The sequence below is a fragment of the Rhinopithecus bieti genome, unplaced genomic scaffold (assembly GCF_001698545.2).
Source record: "Rhinopithecus bieti isolate Rb0 unplaced genomic scaffold, ASM169854v2 scaffold_9899, whole genome shotgun sequence".
NCBI classification, from domain to species: domain Eukaryota; kingdom Metazoa; phylum Chordata; class Mammalia; order Primates; family Cercopithecidae; genus Rhinopithecus; species Rhinopithecus bieti.
Genome location: NW_016806979.1, coordinates 6,834,301 through 6,851,375, shown reverse-complemented (window position 1 = coordinate 6,851,375; position 17,075 = coordinate 6,834,301). Strand labels below are relative to the sequence as shown.

Below are 17,075 nucleotides of genomic sequence, written 5' to 3'. Positions count from 1 at the left end.
ATTAGGGTTTAGAGAAGGTAGATAGTCTCACCGTCTCAAAGTCAGGAGATGGTTCTAGATCGGAGTTTTTGATGTCTATATTCTGCTGTCTTCCCTGATAATACCCTGGTCCACGAGGGACAGAGTGAAACCTGGGCGACTCTTGGCTCCTGCTGGCAGCCGGGAACCCCCAGCCCACGTGGCTCATGCCTGTAATCCCATCACTTTGGGAGGCTGAGGCAGGTGGATCACCTGAGCTCGGGAGTTCGAGACCAGCCTGACCAACATGAAAAAACCCCATCTCTACTAAAAATACAAAAATTAGTCTGGTGGTGTGCCTGTAATGCCAGCTACTTGGGAGGCTGAGGCAGGAGAATCGCTTCAACACGGGAGGCGGAGGTTGCGGTGAGCCAAGATCATGCCATTGCACTCCAGCCTGGGCAACAAGAGTCAAACTCCGTCAAAGGAAAAAAAAAAAAAAAGTGGGCAACTCATTTAATGTAGGATGGGCTCGGCGTTTTCAGCACGTTTGTTCTATTTTAGTTTGGATTTTCTCATTTTTTGATCCATTAATTACTCCTCTTCAGCCAGGTCTCAGAAATATGTATAGAGATCCTTGAAAAGCTCTCCCTGCTTTATCGCCCTGACCCGGGAGACTCAGATGAGCACCTGGAAGACCAGAACAGAGAACCCCCTGCCACTCGCGCCTTCCTAGCTCCCACCCTCCCCTGCGTGGGGATCAGAACAGACTCCCCAGGTCCTGTCCTGCTTCTCCCTGTGGATCTTATCACACTCCCTCTGCTCTGACTCCTCCTGGGGATGGGCTCAGAACAGACATCACCCCTCCCCTTTCCCACTTCGCCTCCACCCCACTTCATCAGGGAGCTCACAACAGCCCCCCAGGCCCGCCTGCCCCTGGAGGAGTGCTCGGAACCCAGACAGTCCCCTACTCCGTGCTCCCACACTGAGCTCCGTCCCGCCCTACTCCTGCGGAGAGCTCAGACAATCCCCTCCCCCTCCCCTCTCCTCTGCTCCCAAGAGGCTCATTACAGATTCTCCTCCCGCGGCCTGCCCACCTGGGGCAGAGGAGGACTCAGAACAGCCTCCCGACTTCCATCCAGCCCTCTCTCCCCGCAGTGAGGGGGCAGGCTTTTCATAGACCGGCCCCTCCTCCCCAACTGTGGGGTCAGAAGAGCCCTGCTCGGTCCCGCCCTCCGCTCTGGCCCCCCCACCCCACATCTCCACCCCCACTCCCTCCCAGCTCTCCACCTCTGGAGTGGAGGGGTTCATCACCAAACCCCAACTCCTCCACCGTAGGGGGGTCATAACAGCCGCCCTTGGCCCTGCTGTCCGCCCTGGTCCCACCCACCCCCACTCCCACCCTCAGCCCCATCCCGCTCTCTTACGGGGGGGAGGGGAGGAGGGTTTCCTTTAGTTTCTTTGGGAACAGGGTCTCCCTTTGTCGCTCAGGTTGGAGTGCGGTGTGCAAGCGGAGCGATCACGGTTCACTGCAGCCTTGACCTCCCGGACTCAATCCATCCTCCCACCTCAGCCTCCGGGGTAGCTAAGCCACAGGTGCGCGCCACCACACCGGGTTAATTTTTAATTTTCGTAAAGTCAGGGTCTCACTCTGTTGCCCAGGCTGATCTCGAACTCCTGGGCTCAAGCGATCCTCCCGCCTTGGCCTCCCCAAGTGCTGGGATTACAGGCGTGCGGGGGTGGGGTGGGGGTGGAGGTTCATCACCAAACCCCACGCCTCTCCTCCACCCTAGGGGGTCAGAACAGCCCCCCGGCCCCGCCCTCCTCCCCACCCCTCCCCGGGGTCGCGACCGCCTCGCGCCGCCTTTTCCACGCGGTACTTGCGGCGGCGCAGGCACTCGGTAAGGCTCCGTGGCTCCTGGTCCTCCAGGTCCTCTGGCAGCTGGAAGTTGCGGTCCAGCACCTCGGCTGCCTCCTGCCAGTTGGCGAAGCAGGCGGTGCCCAGGCGCTGGATTTCGTCGGCGCCGTCGCGAGTGAGCACGTCCCCGTCCGGCTTGAGCACCACAACCGCCGGCAGGCGCTCCACGGAGAACTGGCGCCCGAGGTCCCTGCGGAGCGGGCAGGTCAGTCTGGACGGATCCACATCCCTAATACTGACCCAGAGAGCCTCACATCCCTCCTCCCAGTACTTAGGCAGCGCCTTCTGTGTGCACTGTCTCTTGCTGGGCACTGGGTAGGTGCACACCAGGACCAGAACAGGGCCAGACACTTTGGTCCCTGCACTATGTCTCCAGCACCCCAGGCATGCTCCAACCTCGGGGCATTTGCGCTGGCTGTGCCATGCGCTTGGAGCGCTCTCCTCAGACATTTGCAGGCTAAGATCCTGTAGTATGGAGACCTCACATCGCAAGACACAAGGACAACGTAGTAAGACCCTGTCTCTACCAATAAATAAATAAATAAGTAAGTAAATAAATAAACAAAGCAGGGCGTGGTGGTGCGCTCCTGTAGTCCCAGGTACTCAGAAGGCCGAGGTAGAAGGTGTAGAATGAGACCACCACTTCTCCTGCTGTCCTTCCCAGCTTTTCCCCCGTCTCCCCTGTTCCCTAAGTTTATAAGACAGGAGAAGGGGGAGAAAGCAAAAGTTGGAAAGAAACAGAAGTAAGATAAATAGCTAGACGACCTTGGCACCACCACCTGGCACTGGTGGTTAAAATAATAATAATAATATTAACCCCTGACCAAAACTACTAGTGTTATCTGTAAATTCCAGACATTGTATGAGAAAGCACTGTAAAACTTTTTGTTAGCTGATGCATGTAGCCCCTCATCACATTTTCCACGCTTGCTTGATTTATCATGACCCTTTTACATGGATCCCTTAAAGTTGTAAGCCTTTAAAAAGGCCACGTATTTCCTCTTCAGGGAGCTCGGCTCTTAAGACGCGAGTCTGCGGAGGCTCCCGGCGGAATGAAAAACCTCTTCCTTCTTTAATCCAGTGTCTGAGGAGTTTTGTCTGCGGCTAGTCCTGCTACAGAAGGATCGCTTGAGCCCAGGATTTCGAGGCTGCAGTGAGCTATAATTGCATCACTGCACTCCAGTCTGGGTGACAGAGCCAGATCCTGTCTCAAAAATAGAATAAATAACATCCCAAGGCAGTGTTTTTCTCTGAAGTGCCTTTCAGCATCCAACATCATGTATGGTTTTTAAAATTTCTCCTGCTTGGCCGGCGCGGTGGTTCATGCCTGTAATCTCAGCACTTTGGGAGGCTGAGATAGTCAGCTCACCGGAGGCCAGGAGTTCAAGACCAGCTTGGCTAACATGGTGAAACCCCATCTCTACTAAAAATACAAAGAAATCAGCCGGTGTGGTGGCGGGCGCCTGTAATCCCAGCTACCAGGGAGGCTGAGGCACGAGAATCGCTTGGACCCTGGAGGCGGAGGTTGCAGCGAGCCGAGATTGTGCCACTGCACTCCAGCCTGGAAGACGGAGGAAAAAAAACAAATTCTCCTGCCTTATCATTTTCTCCTACAACAGAACTGTAGATTCAAGGACACAGGTTTCTGTCACCATCCACTGGTGTTCCCAGTGCCTGAAGCAGTGGAGGGGCCCAGAGTAAGTGCTCAGGAAATGTACATAGGATGAATAAATGAATGAATGAATGAATGAATGAGTATTGCTAAAAGTCAGAGAGAGGGCGCGGTGGCTCATGCCTGTAATCTCAGCACTTTGGGAGGCTGAGATGGGCGGGTCACCAGAGGTCATGAGTTCAAGACCAGCCTGGCCAACATGGTGAAACCTCATCTCTGCTAAAAATACAAAAAAATCAGCTGGGTGTGATGGCGAGTGCCTATAATCCCAGCTACTCAGGAGGCTGAGGCAGGAAAATTGCTTGAACCTGGGAGGCCAAGGTTGCAGCGAGCCGAGATTGTGCCACGGCACTCCAGCCTGGGCAGCAGAGCGAAATTGTCAAAAAACAAAACAAAACAAAAGCATCATAGAGAGATACTAAGCAGGGTAAGGAGTTGCTGGTTAGAGGGCATCTCTCCAAGGAGAGACAAGCTGCAGTCTCTGAGCTGAGATCTGTGGGATGAAGGGGGCTGGAGAACTGGGGGAAAGGTGTCCCAGGCAGTAGGCACAGTACATGCAAAGGCCCTGAGGGTGGGATGGTCATTAGGGTACAGACCTGATCACACAGGCCATGTAGGGTCATAGTAAGGAGTATCAATTTTGTTCTTTTTTTCTTTTTCTTTGAGACAGCGTCTTGCTCTGTCACCCAGGCTGGAGAGCACTGGTACAATCACAGCTCACTGCAGCCTCAACCTCCCAGACTGAAGCAATCCTCTGGCCTCAGCCTTCCAAATAGCTGGACTACAGGCTCGTAACACCATGCCTGGCTAGTTTTTAAATTGTTTTGTAGAGATAGGATCTCACTATGTTGCCTGAGCTCGTCCCAAACTCCTGAGCTCATGCAATCCTCCTGCCTCAGCCTTCCAAAGTGCTGGGATTACAGGCATGAGCCACTGTGCCCAGCCTCAGCTTTGTTCTAAGTCTTAAGGGAAGTCAATGGAAAGCTCTCCACACCCCTAGGAGACCCTGGACCAAACCCCTCATCTAGGCCCAAATCCTGCACCCTCCACCCTCTCATCCTGGAGTAGAGGCAGCTGCCAAACTGGGCCCAATACCCAGAGTTCTGTGTTTGTTTTTTTTTTTTTCCTGGCCTTGAACTCCTAGGCTCAAGAGATCCTCCCATCTCAGCCTCCCAAGTAGCTGGGACTACAGGCACCAGGCTCAACCCACAGTCCTTTATTTTCCTTTTATAATTAATTATATGTATTTTTCATTTTTTCAAAATTTTATTTATTTATTTATTTATTTTGAGACAGAGGTCTATCTCTGTCACCCAGGCGGGAGTGCAATGGCGTAATCTCGGCTCACTGCAGCCTCTGCCTCCCCGGTCCAAGTGATTCTCCTGCATCAGCATCCCAAGTAGCTGGGATTACAGGCGTCTGCTACCATACCAGGCTAATTTTTGTATTTTTAATAGAGATGGGGTTTCACCATGTTGGCCAAGCTGGTCTTGAACTCTTGACCTCAGGTGATCCACCTGCCTTGGCCTCCTAAAGTGCTGAAATTATAGGCATGAGCCACCATGCGCAGCCTATTTTTTAATTTTTATTTTTTGAGATGGAGTTTCGGTCTTGTTGCCCAGGCTGGAGTGCGATGGTGCGATCTCACTGCAACCTCTGCCTCCTGGGTTGAAGCAATTCTCCTGCCTCAGGCTCCCAAGTAGCTGGGAATACAGGTGAATGCCAACACAGAGCGGCCTCCCTGGAATTACAGGCATGAGCCACCGCGCCCGGCTTTTTTTGTTTGTTTAAGACAGAGTCTCGCTGTGTAGCTGAGGCTGGAATGCAATGGCATGATCTTGGCTCACTGCAACCTCTGCCTCCTGGGTTCAAGCGATTCTCCTGCTTCAGCCTCCTGAGTGGCTGGGACTACAGGAGTGTGCCACCACAATCAGTTAATTTTTGTGCTGGGCGCGGTGGCTCAAGCCTGTAATGCCAGCACTTTGGGAGGCCCGGACGGGCGGATCACGGAGGCTCAGGAGTTCGAGACCATCCTGGCTAACACGGTGAAAACCCGTCTCTACTAAAAAATACAAAAACTAGCAGGCGACGTGGCGGCGCCTGTCAGTCCCAGCTACTCAGGGAGGCTGAGGCAGGAGAATGCGTGTAAACCGGGGGATGCCAGAGGTTGCAGTGCAGTGTGAGATCCGGGCCCACTGCACTCCAGCCTGGGCCACAGAGCGAGACTCCGGGGTCTCAAAAAAAAAAAAAAAAAAATTTGTGTGTGTGTGTGTGTTTTTCTTCTTTTTTTGATCTCGCGCTCACCGCAAGGGCTTCTGACCTCCTGGCGTTCACACCATTCTCCTGCCTCAGCTCCCAAAGAAGCTGGGACTACAGCGCCTGCACTCATGCCCGGCCTAATTTCTTTTTGCTATTTTTAGTAGAGATGGCGCGCTTTACTGTGTAGCCAGCGGATGTCTCGATCTCCTGACCTCGTGATCCACCCACCTCGGCCTCCCAAGCTGCTGGGATTTACAGGCGTGAAGCTACCGGCCCGGGGCCCCGCGCCACATTTTTTGTTTTTTAGTAGAGATGAGCGTTTCACCATGTTGGTCCAGACTGTCTTCGAACTCCTCACCTCAAGTGATCCGGCCCTGCCTTGTTCTCCCAAAATGCTGCTGATTACAGGCATTAAGCCACTGCTGGCCCGCGCCATAGCTAACGGCTTCTTAATTTCAGCCTTGGCTGCATCCTTCCATGGCGCTTTTTCCAGACTGCCACTAAGATGAACCCGCTGATTACTTACAAACTCCCATGCAGTAAATTGCCAGGTTTTTGTAGCAATTAAAGAATATAGGCACTCCCTCTTCTTAAAAAAAATAAAAATAAAAAGTGAGGCTGGGTAAGTGGTCGACCCCTGTCATCCCAGCACTTTGGGAGGCCGAGGTTGGGAGGATTGCTTGAAGGGGCCCAAGCGCGTTGAGACCAGCTTTGGGGCAACATAACGAGACCCCATCTCTCTCTCTTATACATATAAATACACACACTAGTTAACTCTTGATTAGAATAAAACAATTGAAATAATTTTAGTATAAGTATATCTGAATGCATGGGATATACTTATACTAAAGAAAGATCTATTTATTGGTTTATCTCATTTTTTCTTTCTTTCTTTCTCTTTTTTTTTTTTAGAGAAGAGCCTCCATCGGTCACCCAGGCTGAGTGCAATGGTGGGATCATAGATCGTGCTAACTTCAAAACTCCTGGGCTCAGGTAGATCTGTAGCCTCAGCCTCCTGAGTAGTGGGACTACAGGCTTGTACCCACCACACCTGACTAATGTTTTTAAGTTTTTGTAAAGATAGGTCTTGCTGCCGGGGCGCGGTGGCTCCAAGCCTGTATCCCAGCACTTTGGGAGCCGAGACGGCGCGATCACGAGGTCAGTAGATCGAGACCTCCTGGTAACAACAGTGAAACCCTGTCTCTACCAAAAATACAAAAAAAAAAAAAACTAGCCGGGCAAGGTGGCCGCCCTGTAGTCCCAGCTACATCGGGAGGCTGGGCAGGAGATATGGGTAAACCCGGGAGGCGGAGCTTGGCAGTGAGCTGAGATTATCGCCACTGCACTCCAGCCTGGACCACAGAGCAGAGCAAGACTCCATCTCAAAAAAAAAAAAAAAAAAAAAAGATATGGTCTTGCTATGTTGTTCAGGCTGGTTTTGAACTCCCGGCCTCAAGTGATCCTTCCATCTCTGCCTCCCAAAGCGCTGGAATTACAGGCATAAGCCACTGCACCCAGCCTGCAATTTCATTTAACTAGACATCCCATCTATGGGGGCTGTGGAATGGGAAATGCCCAGATAACATACTAGTCTGGGTGAATGTTTTGTTGAGAGGACCCTGTCTCAGACAAGATGAGCATTTGTCTGCAGCTGGCGTCTCTGCCCCAGGGAAGGAAGTGTCACTAGCATCGGGGAGGAGTCTCCTTAGCTGCCGAGGGCAGCGGGCAGGATTCAGTGTCCAAACTCTGATGATGACCAGAAACTTCCAACTTGTTGAGTAACAAAAGGCATGACATTGGGAAAATGTCATGAAGTCTGCAAGTCACTTTCAAATCGTTTAGCACAAACTATCCACATGTGTGTGGACAAAGTGAATATGGCAAAATGTTAACAATTGTGGTAGGTTTCATTGTACACTTCTCTCAACTTTTTGCTATGTGTGAACATTTTTTCATAATAAAAAGTCAAACTATAATACTGTTTACTGGGCAGTTCCTTTTGTAATTTTTTAAAGAGGATCTTTTTAAATTTTTTCTTTTTTTTGAGACAGTCTTGCTCTGTTGCTCAGGCTGGAGTGCAGTGGCGTGATCTCGGCTCACTGCACCCTCTGCCTCCCAGGTTCAAGCGATTCTCGTGCTTCAGCCTCCTGAGTAGCTGGGACTACAGATACCCACCACCATGTCCGGCTAATTTTTGTATCTTTAGTAGAGACAGGGTTTCGCCATGTTGGCTAGGTTGGTCTTGAACTCCTGACTTCAGGTGATCCACCCACCTCGGTCTCCCAAAGTGCTGGGATTACAGGCATGAGTCACTGTGCCAGGCCACCTTTCATAATTTTTCTTTTTATAATTTTAGAGATGGGGGTGGTGGTGTCTTGCTGTGTTGCCCAGGCTGGTCTTCAACTCCCAGCCTCGAGGAATCCTCCTGCCTCAGCCTCCAAAAGTGCTGGGATTGCAGGTGTCAGCCACCATGCCTGGCTGGAAATCTCCTTATAAAGCTTGAATCCAACTACCTCTCCCTCAGTTCTAATGTCCACCATGGCTCCCTGCTACCCTGAGGATCATGTCTATACTCGTTAAGGTGGCTCTGCACCACAGACCTGTCACACCTTAAGAAGATTATGACAAATGCGTGGGCGGTAACAAGAACATTGTAAATTCAATCCTCTCCAGAATTACTTACAGTCTCCCTGAACTGGTCATTCTTTCTCTGACAGCCTCCAAGCCTTTCTGCTGTGCCCTCTGCCTGGAACGCCTCCCTTTCCTCACTCTCCATCCTCCTATCTTTCTTCTCCTTGGAGTCTCCCTGCATTTTATTTATTACATTTTTCATTTTTTATATTTATTTTTATTTTTGAGATACGGTCTCACTCTGTTGCCCAGGCTGGAGTGCAGTGGCACCATCTCAGATCACTGCAACTTCCGCCTCCTGGATTCAAGCGATTCTCCTGCCTCAGCCTCCCGAGTAGCTGGGACCACAGGTGTGCGCCACCAGGCCTGGCTAATTTTTGTATTTTTAGTAGAGATGGGGTTTTGCCATATTGGTCAGGCTGATCTTGAACTCCTGACCTCAGGTGATCTGCTTACCTTGGCCTCCCAAAGTGCTAGGTTTACAGGTGTGAGCCACCGTGCCTGGCCTTACTTTTTTAAGAGACAGGGTCTATCTGTATTGCCCTGGCTGGAGTGCAGTGATGCAATCATAGCTCACTGCAGCCTCAAACTCCAGGCTCCAGTTATCTTCTTACCATAACCTCCCAAGGGGCTGGGACTACAGGCATGAGCCAACGCGCCCAGCTAGGGGTCTCTCTTTAAAGCCACTTCCTTGGGGAAGCATCCTCTGACCCCGGAACCTCACCAAGGTTTCCCTCATTGTATTTCCACTTTGTGGCCCAGCTTTGTCCTCTGAGCACTACTGCAGTTCTATTATATATTTGTTTTTTGATTTTTTTTAGACAGAGTCTCCCTCTGTCGCCCAGGCTGGAGGGCAGTGACATGATCTTGCCTCCCTGCAGCCAGCATCTGCCTGCCAGGTTCAAATGATTCTCCTGCCTCAGCCTCCCAAGCAGCTGGGATTACAGGCGCCCACCACCATGCCCGGCTAATTTTTGTATTTTTAGTAGAGACAGGGTTTCACCATGTTGACCAGGCTGGTCTCGAACTCCCAATCTCAGGTGATCTGCCCGCCTTGGCCTGCCAAAGTCCTGGGATTACAGGGGTAAGCCACCACGCTTGGCCTTACTATTACATAGTTGAGTCTCTCTTTTGCATCTGTTCCTCTCACTCGGCTCTAAGCTCCCTGGGGTGGAATGGAAGCTGGCATGTGGAAGTGGGCACCCCTCTCTGTACCCCCTAGTTCCCAGTATATGGACTGGCACACAGGGGCTGCTCATTCACTCTAGTTAGAATGGATGCTTCACTTTCAGCGAACATGCCCCCTCCTCCAGGAAGCCCTCCCTGCCCCTCCTCACCTCCTCAGTTCATCCTCAAAGGGCAGGAAAAGCCACTTCGTTGGCATGTCCTTGAGGAACAGGTCTTGCTGCTCCTCCGTGGAGTCCTGGGACACGTACACCAGGGCCAACTGCGCTGCCCGCAGCACATAGAACTCATCTGTAAGCCGCACGAAGAAGTCCTTGAGGATGGGCACGAAGGCCTGGCATTGCGGACAAGCCCCGGCGCCAAAGAACAGCAGCACCAGCCGGTTCTCCAACCTGCGGCTGACCTCGGCCTCCGTGTCCAGCTCGTCCTGGTCGTTGTTGTTGCAGATCAGGATGCGGCCAGAAAACAGGGAGGCCATGGTAACCCGGGCTGGGTGCTGGGAACAGCGCGGCGTGTGGTCCCCGGTCTGCTGACTGGCTCCTCTCCCAGAAATAGAAATCTTTAGGAAGCCAGCTTAGGACTTCACTAATCTGCCTAAACCTTGACCTGAGGGGCCTCTAAGGGCGGAGGGCGGGGCTGTCTGTGTGGCCCTTCTCAGGAGAGAGCTGCAAACGCGTGAAGAAAACACGTAACAGACGGGCGTGGTGGCTCACGCCTGTGATCCCAGCACTTTGAGAGGCAGAGGTGGATCATCTGAAGTCAGGAGTTCGAGACCAGCCTGGCCAACATGGTGAAACCCTGTCTCTACTAAAAAAACAAAAATTAGCCAGGCGTGGTGGTGGGCACCTGTAATCCTAGCTACTCGGGAGGCTGAGGCAGGAGAATCATTTGAAGCCAGGAAGCAGACATTACAGTGAGCTGAGATTGTGTGATTGCACTCCAGCCTGGGCGACAGAGGGAGACTCCATCTCAAAAAAAAAAACAACGAAAGGAAAAAAAAAAAATGTAACAGTGACTCATGCCTGCAGTCTCAGCACTTTGGGAGGCTGAGGCAGGAGGATCACCTGAGACCAGGAGTTTGAGACCAGCCTGGGCAACAGTGTGAGACCCCATCTCTATGAAAAAATTAAAAACTTAGCTGGACATGGTGTTGTCATGAGCCTGTAGTCCCAGCTACTTGGTTGAGATGGGAGGATCACTTGAGCCTGGGAGGTTGAGGCTGCAATGACTGCACCACTGCACTCCATCCTGAGTGACACAGCAAGACCTAGTGTCTAAAAATACAAAATAGGCTGGGCACGGCAGCTCACGCCTGTAATCCCAAAACTTTGGGAGGTCAAGGCAGGTGGATCACCTGAGATCAGGGGTTCGAGACCAGTCTGGCCAACATGGCGAAACCCCGTTTCTACTAAAAATGCAAAAATTAGGCCTGGCACGGTGGCTCACGCCTGTAATCCCAGTGCTTTGGGAGGCTGAGGCGGGCGGATCACCTGAGGTCAGGAGTTCGAGACCATCGTGGACAACATGGTGAAAACTTGTCTCTATTAAAAATACAAAAATTAGCTGGGCGTGATGGTGGGCACCTGTAATCCCAGCTACTCGGGAGGCTGAGGCAGGAGAATTGCTTAAGCCTGGGAGGTGGAGGTTGCAGTAAGCCGAGGTCGTACCACTGCACTCCATCCAACCTGGGCAACAGAGCAAGATTACATCTCAAATTAAAAAAAAAAAAAAAAAAAAAAAAGCAAAAATTAGCCAGGTGTGTTGGTGCATGCCTGTAATCCCAGCTACTTGGGAGCCTGAGGGAGGAGAACTGCTTGAACCCAGGAGGCAGAGGCTGCAGTGAGACGAGATCATTCCACTGCACTCCAACCTGGGGGATAGAGCGAAACTCTGTCTCCAAAATAAATAAATAAAATAAAATAAAATTTAAATATCTGACCTTTTTGTATGTATATTTTTTGAGACTGGGTCTCACTCTGTCAAGGCACCCAGGCTGGAGTGCAGTGGTGTGGTCATGGCTCACTGCAGCCTTGATCTCCAAGGCTTGGGTGATCCTTCTATTTCAGCGTTCCTGTTAGTTGGCACTAGAGTTGCGTGCCACCACGTCTGGCTAATTTTTTGTATTTTTAGTAGAGATGGGGTTTTGCCATATTGCCCAGGCTGGCCTCCAAATCCTGGGCTCAAGCAATCCTCCAGCCTTGGCCTCCCAAAGTGCTGGGATTACAGGCATGAGCATGCGACTGGCCACACCTTTTCATAAATATATTAAGTCACATTGATTCACATGGACTCTACTAATTACTTCAAGGTCTAAGTCAGGGTGAGCATCTGTGATATTTTAGGATGTCTCCTATGATCAGGATGTGATATGAAGTTATCTTTGATTTCCACAGGTGACAAAGTTCCGGGGCTAGCCAACGTCTGCATTCACAGTGAGAGGACCTGATGAATTCCAGTTAGAGGCTAATGAAATGGGCCGGGCACAGTGGCCCATGCCTGTAATCCCAGCACTTTGGGAGGCCGAGGCAGGAGGATCATCTGAAGTCAGGAGTTCAAGACCTGCCTGGCCAACATATAGTGAAACCCCATCTCTGCTAAAAAAAAAAATACAAAAATTAGCCGGGTGTGGTAGCACACGTCTGTAATCCCAGGTACTCAGGAGGCTGAGGCAGGAGAATTGCTTAAACCCGGGAGGCAGAGGTTGCAGTGAGCTGAGATCACGCCATTGCACTCCAGCCTGGGCAATAGAGCCAGACTCTGTCTCTAAAAAACCAAACCAAACCAAAACAAAACAAAAAAAGGGGGGCCGGGCGCAGTGGCTCATACCTGTAATTCTAGCACTTTGGGAGGCCGAGGCAGGTGGATCACGAGGTTAGGAGATCGAGACCATCCTGGCTAACATGGTGAAACCCCGTCTCTACCAAAAATACAAAAAAATTAGCTGGGCGTGGTGGTGGGCACCTGTAGTCCCAGCTACTTGGGAGGCTGAGGCAGGAGAATGGCGTGAGCCTGAGAGGTGGAGCTTGCAGTGAGCCGAGATCACGCCTCTGCACTCCAGGCTGGGCGAGAAAGCGAGACTCCATCACAAAAAAAAAAAAAAACAAAAAAGAAGAAGGAGAAGGAGGAGGAGCTACTGAAAACGACCTTGTTTTTTTTTTTCTCCATCCTCCTGAATTCTGTCTGTATCACGCACACCTTAAGATTGTAGAAGTGTAGGTGTAGAAGGTTGAAAGTCATGGTCATTATATTATGCATCTCCAACTCCAACCCTGTCAAAGGGTAGAGATTAGTTCTGCTCCCCTCGAATCCAGGTAGGTTTCATGACTTGCTGTGACGTCTCAAATGTGGTGGAATGGGCTGGGTGCGGTGGCTCAGCCTGTAATCCCAGCACTTTTGGAGGCCGAGGTGGGTGCATCACTTGAGGTCAGGAGTTCGAGACCAACCTAGACAACAATGGTGAAACCCTGTCTTTACTAAAACTACAAAAATTAGCTGGGCATGGTGGTGCGTGCCTGCAATCCCAGCTACTCAGGAGGCTGAAGCGGGAGAATCGCTTGAACATGGGAGGCAGAGACTGCAGTGAGCTGTGATCGGCCATTGCACTCCAGCCTGGGAGACAGAGCATGACTCCGTCTCAAAAATAAATAAATAAAATAGAATATGGTGGAATGTATGAGTTCCAAAGATATCTTCATTTTATTTTATTTTTCAGAGACAGGGTCTCGCTCTGTCACTCAGGCTGAAGTGCGCTGGTGCAATCATAGCTCACTGTAGTCTTGACTTCCTGGACTCATGGGATCCTCCCGCCTCAGCCTCCTGAGTAGATGGGACTACAGGTGCATGCCAGCATGCCCATCTAGTTTTAAAATGTTTTGCAGAGGTCGGGTCTCACTCTTTTGCCCATACTGGTCTGGAACTCCTGGTCTTCAGCGATCCTCCCGCCTTAGCCTCCCAAAGCTAGGATTACAGGTGCAATGTGCCTGGCCTGGAGAGTATCTTTAGTTTCCTTCTGCCTCTCATTTTACTCTTGAAACTCTGTGTTGGGACCCCATGTAAGAAAGCCAATCTAGGTGGGGTGACTTTGCTCACGCCTGTAATCCCAGCACTTTGGGAAGCTGAGGCGGATGGATCTCTTGAGCTCAGGAGTTCGAGAGTAGCCTGGGCAACATAGCAAAACCCCGTCTCTACAAAAAAAATATATATAAAAATTATCTGGGCATTGTGGTACTCCTGTAGCTCCAGCTATTCGAGGGTGCTGAGGCTGGAGGATCGCTTGAGCCTGGGAGGTCAAGGATGTGGGGAGCCGAGATCATGCCACTGCACTCCAGCTGCCAGGCAATAGAGTGAGACCCTGTCTACATAAATAAATAAATAAATAAATAAATAAATAAATAAATAAAAGCAGATCTAGGTATGGCACAGTAGCTCATGCTCATGCCTGTAATTGCAGCAATTTGGCAGGCCGAGGCAGGAAGATTGCTTGACCCCAGGAGTTCCAGACCAGCCTAGGCAATGTGGCAAAACCCTGTCTCTACAAAAATTAGCCAGGTGTGGTGGCTCACGCCTGTGGTCCCAGCTATTTGGGAGGCTGGAGTGGGAGGCTCTCCCTCCTGAGCCCAGGAGGTCAAGGCTGCAGTGAGCCGGGATCACACCGCTGCACTCCAGCCTTGGCCACGGAGTGAGACCCTGTCTCAACAATAAAAAAGAAAGAAGGGGCCGGGCGCAGCGGCTCACGCCTGTAATCCCAGTACTTTGGGAGGCCAAAGCAGGTGGATCACGAGGTCAAGAGATCGAGACCATCCTGGCCAACATGGTGAAACCCTGTCTCTACTAAAAATACAAAAATTAGCTAGGCTTGGTGGCGCATGCCTGTAGTCCCGGCTACTCGGGAGGCTGAGGCAGAAGAATCGCTTGAACCTGGGAGGAGGAGGTTGCAATGAGCGGAGATCACACCACTGCACTCCAGCCTGATGACAGAGTGAGACTCTGTCTCAAAAAAAAAAAAGAAAGGAAAGAAAGAAAGAGAAAGAAAAGAAAAGAAAAGAAAAGAAAGAGAGAGAGAGAGAGAAAGAGAAAGGAAGGAAGGAAGGAAAGAGAGAAAGAAAGGGCGGGTAGGAAGGAAGGAGGGAGGGAAGGAAGATAGACAAAAGAAAGAGAAAGACAGAGAGAAAGAAAGAAGGAAGGAAAGAAGGAAGGAAGGAAAGAAGGAAGGAAGAGAAAGAAATAGCGAAAAAAAGAAAGCTCGCTCTAGCCCAGGGCTCTGTGCCTGTCTGTAGAGGACTAGGAGGTAAACACTTTCATCTTTGCAGTCCATGTGGCTTCTGTTGAGAACCAATGCTCTCATCGTTCCTCGTGCTGTAGTGGGTTGAACTACAGCAGGCTCTCCCTAGAAAGATAAATCCATGCCCTCACCCGCGGAATCTGTTAATGGGACCTTGTTTGGAAGAAGGAGTCTTTGCAGGTGTTACTTAGTTAAGGATCTTGAGATGACATCATCCTGGATTATCTGAGTGGGCCCTAAATCCAAGGACTGATGTTGTTATAAGAAGAGAGGAGCCGGCGTGGTGGTGCATGCCTATAATCTCAGCATTTTGGGAAGCAAGGCGTAGCTAGACTTTGGAACACTATGGCCTTGGGAGCATTATAATCATTCCGTACAATTGAATTCACTAGAAAAGGTCCCTTTGTAGGTTCCTTTGAGCAATCTGGCAGTCCTTTTGTTTTATTGCTTTTAGTAGTGACAGGAACCCTCCATTCCTCATGTGGATTAAGTTAACAGTCATAAGTTGAAAAGAATTGCTACTGAACACATTATGTACTTGATAAGAATCATTACTAGAGGATGGTACGGTCCACATCCAATTCTCATAAGAATAAACTAAGCAGCCAGGCGACATTCCAATGCACAGTGGTGGATATTTGTAGCCAGCTGACAAATTAAAGTGCATACCTTCTTCTGGGTGAGCTGGAAACCTGTCATCATTAGGCACTGGCATGAATGCACTATTATCGGTCATGGAATTTATGTGTCAGGCGGCAAACCTTGCCCTTCGATTTCTGACGGCTCTTTGCTTTTTGTTTCTGAGAGCTCTTCATTATGGGGAGAAGAGATTATCAGATTGTTACTGTGTCTATGTAGAAAAGGAAGACATAAGAAATTCCATTTTGATCTGTACTAAGAACAATTGTTTCTGCTTTGAGATGCTGTTAACTTGTAACTTTAGCCCCAACCCTGTGCTCACAGAAACATGTACTGTATTAAATCCTAGTTTAATGAATTTAGGGCTGTGGAGGATGTGCCTTGTTGACAACATGCTTGCAGGCAGTATGCTTGGTAAAAGTCATCGCCATTCTCCAGTCTCGAGTACCCAGGGACGCAATGCACTGCGGAAGGTTGCAGGGACCTCTGCCCCAGAAAGCCTGGGTATTGTCCAAGGTTTCCCCCCCAACTGAGACAGCCTGAGATACGGCCTTATGGAAAAGGACAGAGCTTACCATTCCCCCAGCCTGACACCCGTAAAGGGTCTGTGCTGAGGAGGAGTAGTGAAAGAGGGAGGCCTCTTTGCAGTTGAGAGAAGAGGAAGGCTCTGTCTCCTGCTTGTCCCTGGGAATGGAATGTCTTGGTGTAAAGCTCACCATTCCCATTCGTTCTATGCTGACATAGGAGAAAACCACCCTGTGGTTAGAGATGAGATATGCTGGCAGCAATACTGCTCTGTTACTGTTTTCTACACTGAGATGTTTGGGTAAAGAGAAACATAAATCTAGCCTATGTGCACATCTGGGCACAGTACCTTTCCTTGAACTTTTTCATGATATGTTTTCATGAACTTTTCATGACATGTTTCCCTGCTGACCTTCTCCCCACCTGTTGTCCTGCTACACTCCCCTAAGATAGTAAAAATAATGATCAATAAATACTGAGGGAACTCAGAGGCCGGCGCCAGTGCGGGTCCTGCGTATGCTGAGTGTACCAGTCCCCTGGGTCTACTGTTCTTTCTCTATACTTTGTCTCTGTGTCTTATTTCTTTTCTGAGTCTCTCGTTCCACCTGATGAGAAATACCCACAGGTGTGGAGGGGCCGGCCCCCCTTCACTTCGTCCGTGGAGAAATACCCACAGGTGTGGAGGGGCCAGCCCCCTTCACTTCGTCCGTGGAGAAATACCTACAGGTGTGGAGGGGCCGGCCCCTTCACTTCGTCCGTGGAGAAATACCTACAGGTGTGGAGGGGCCGGCCCCCTTCACTTCGTCCGTGGAGAAATACCTACAGGTGTGGAGGGGCCGGCCCCCTTCACTTCGTCCGTGGAGAAATACCTACAGGTGTGGAGGGGCCGGCCCCCTTCACTTCGTCCGTGGAGAAATACCTACAGGTGTGGAGGGGCCGGCCCCCTTCACTTCGTCCGTGGAGAAATACCTACAGGTGTGGAGGGGCCGGCCCCCTTCACTTCGTCC

The 17,075-nt window shown here is 50.6% G+C and overlaps 1 protein-coding gene across 1 annotated transcript; it reads right to left on the bottom strand.

The window, feature by feature from the left end:
* Nucleotides 1-1,755: 1,755 nt before the first annotated feature.
* Nucleotides 1,756-10,180, bottom strand: NXNL1 (nucleoredoxin like 1). Its single transcript, XM_017879511.1, is given in 3 exon segments — nucleotides 1,756-1,798; nucleotides 1,800-2,066; nucleotides 9,776-10,180. Coding segments are annotated over 3 exon segments (636 nt in total). The 5' UTR covers nucleotides 10,102-10,180.
* Between the last annotated feature and the right edge of the window lie 6,895 nt (nucleotides 10,181-17,075).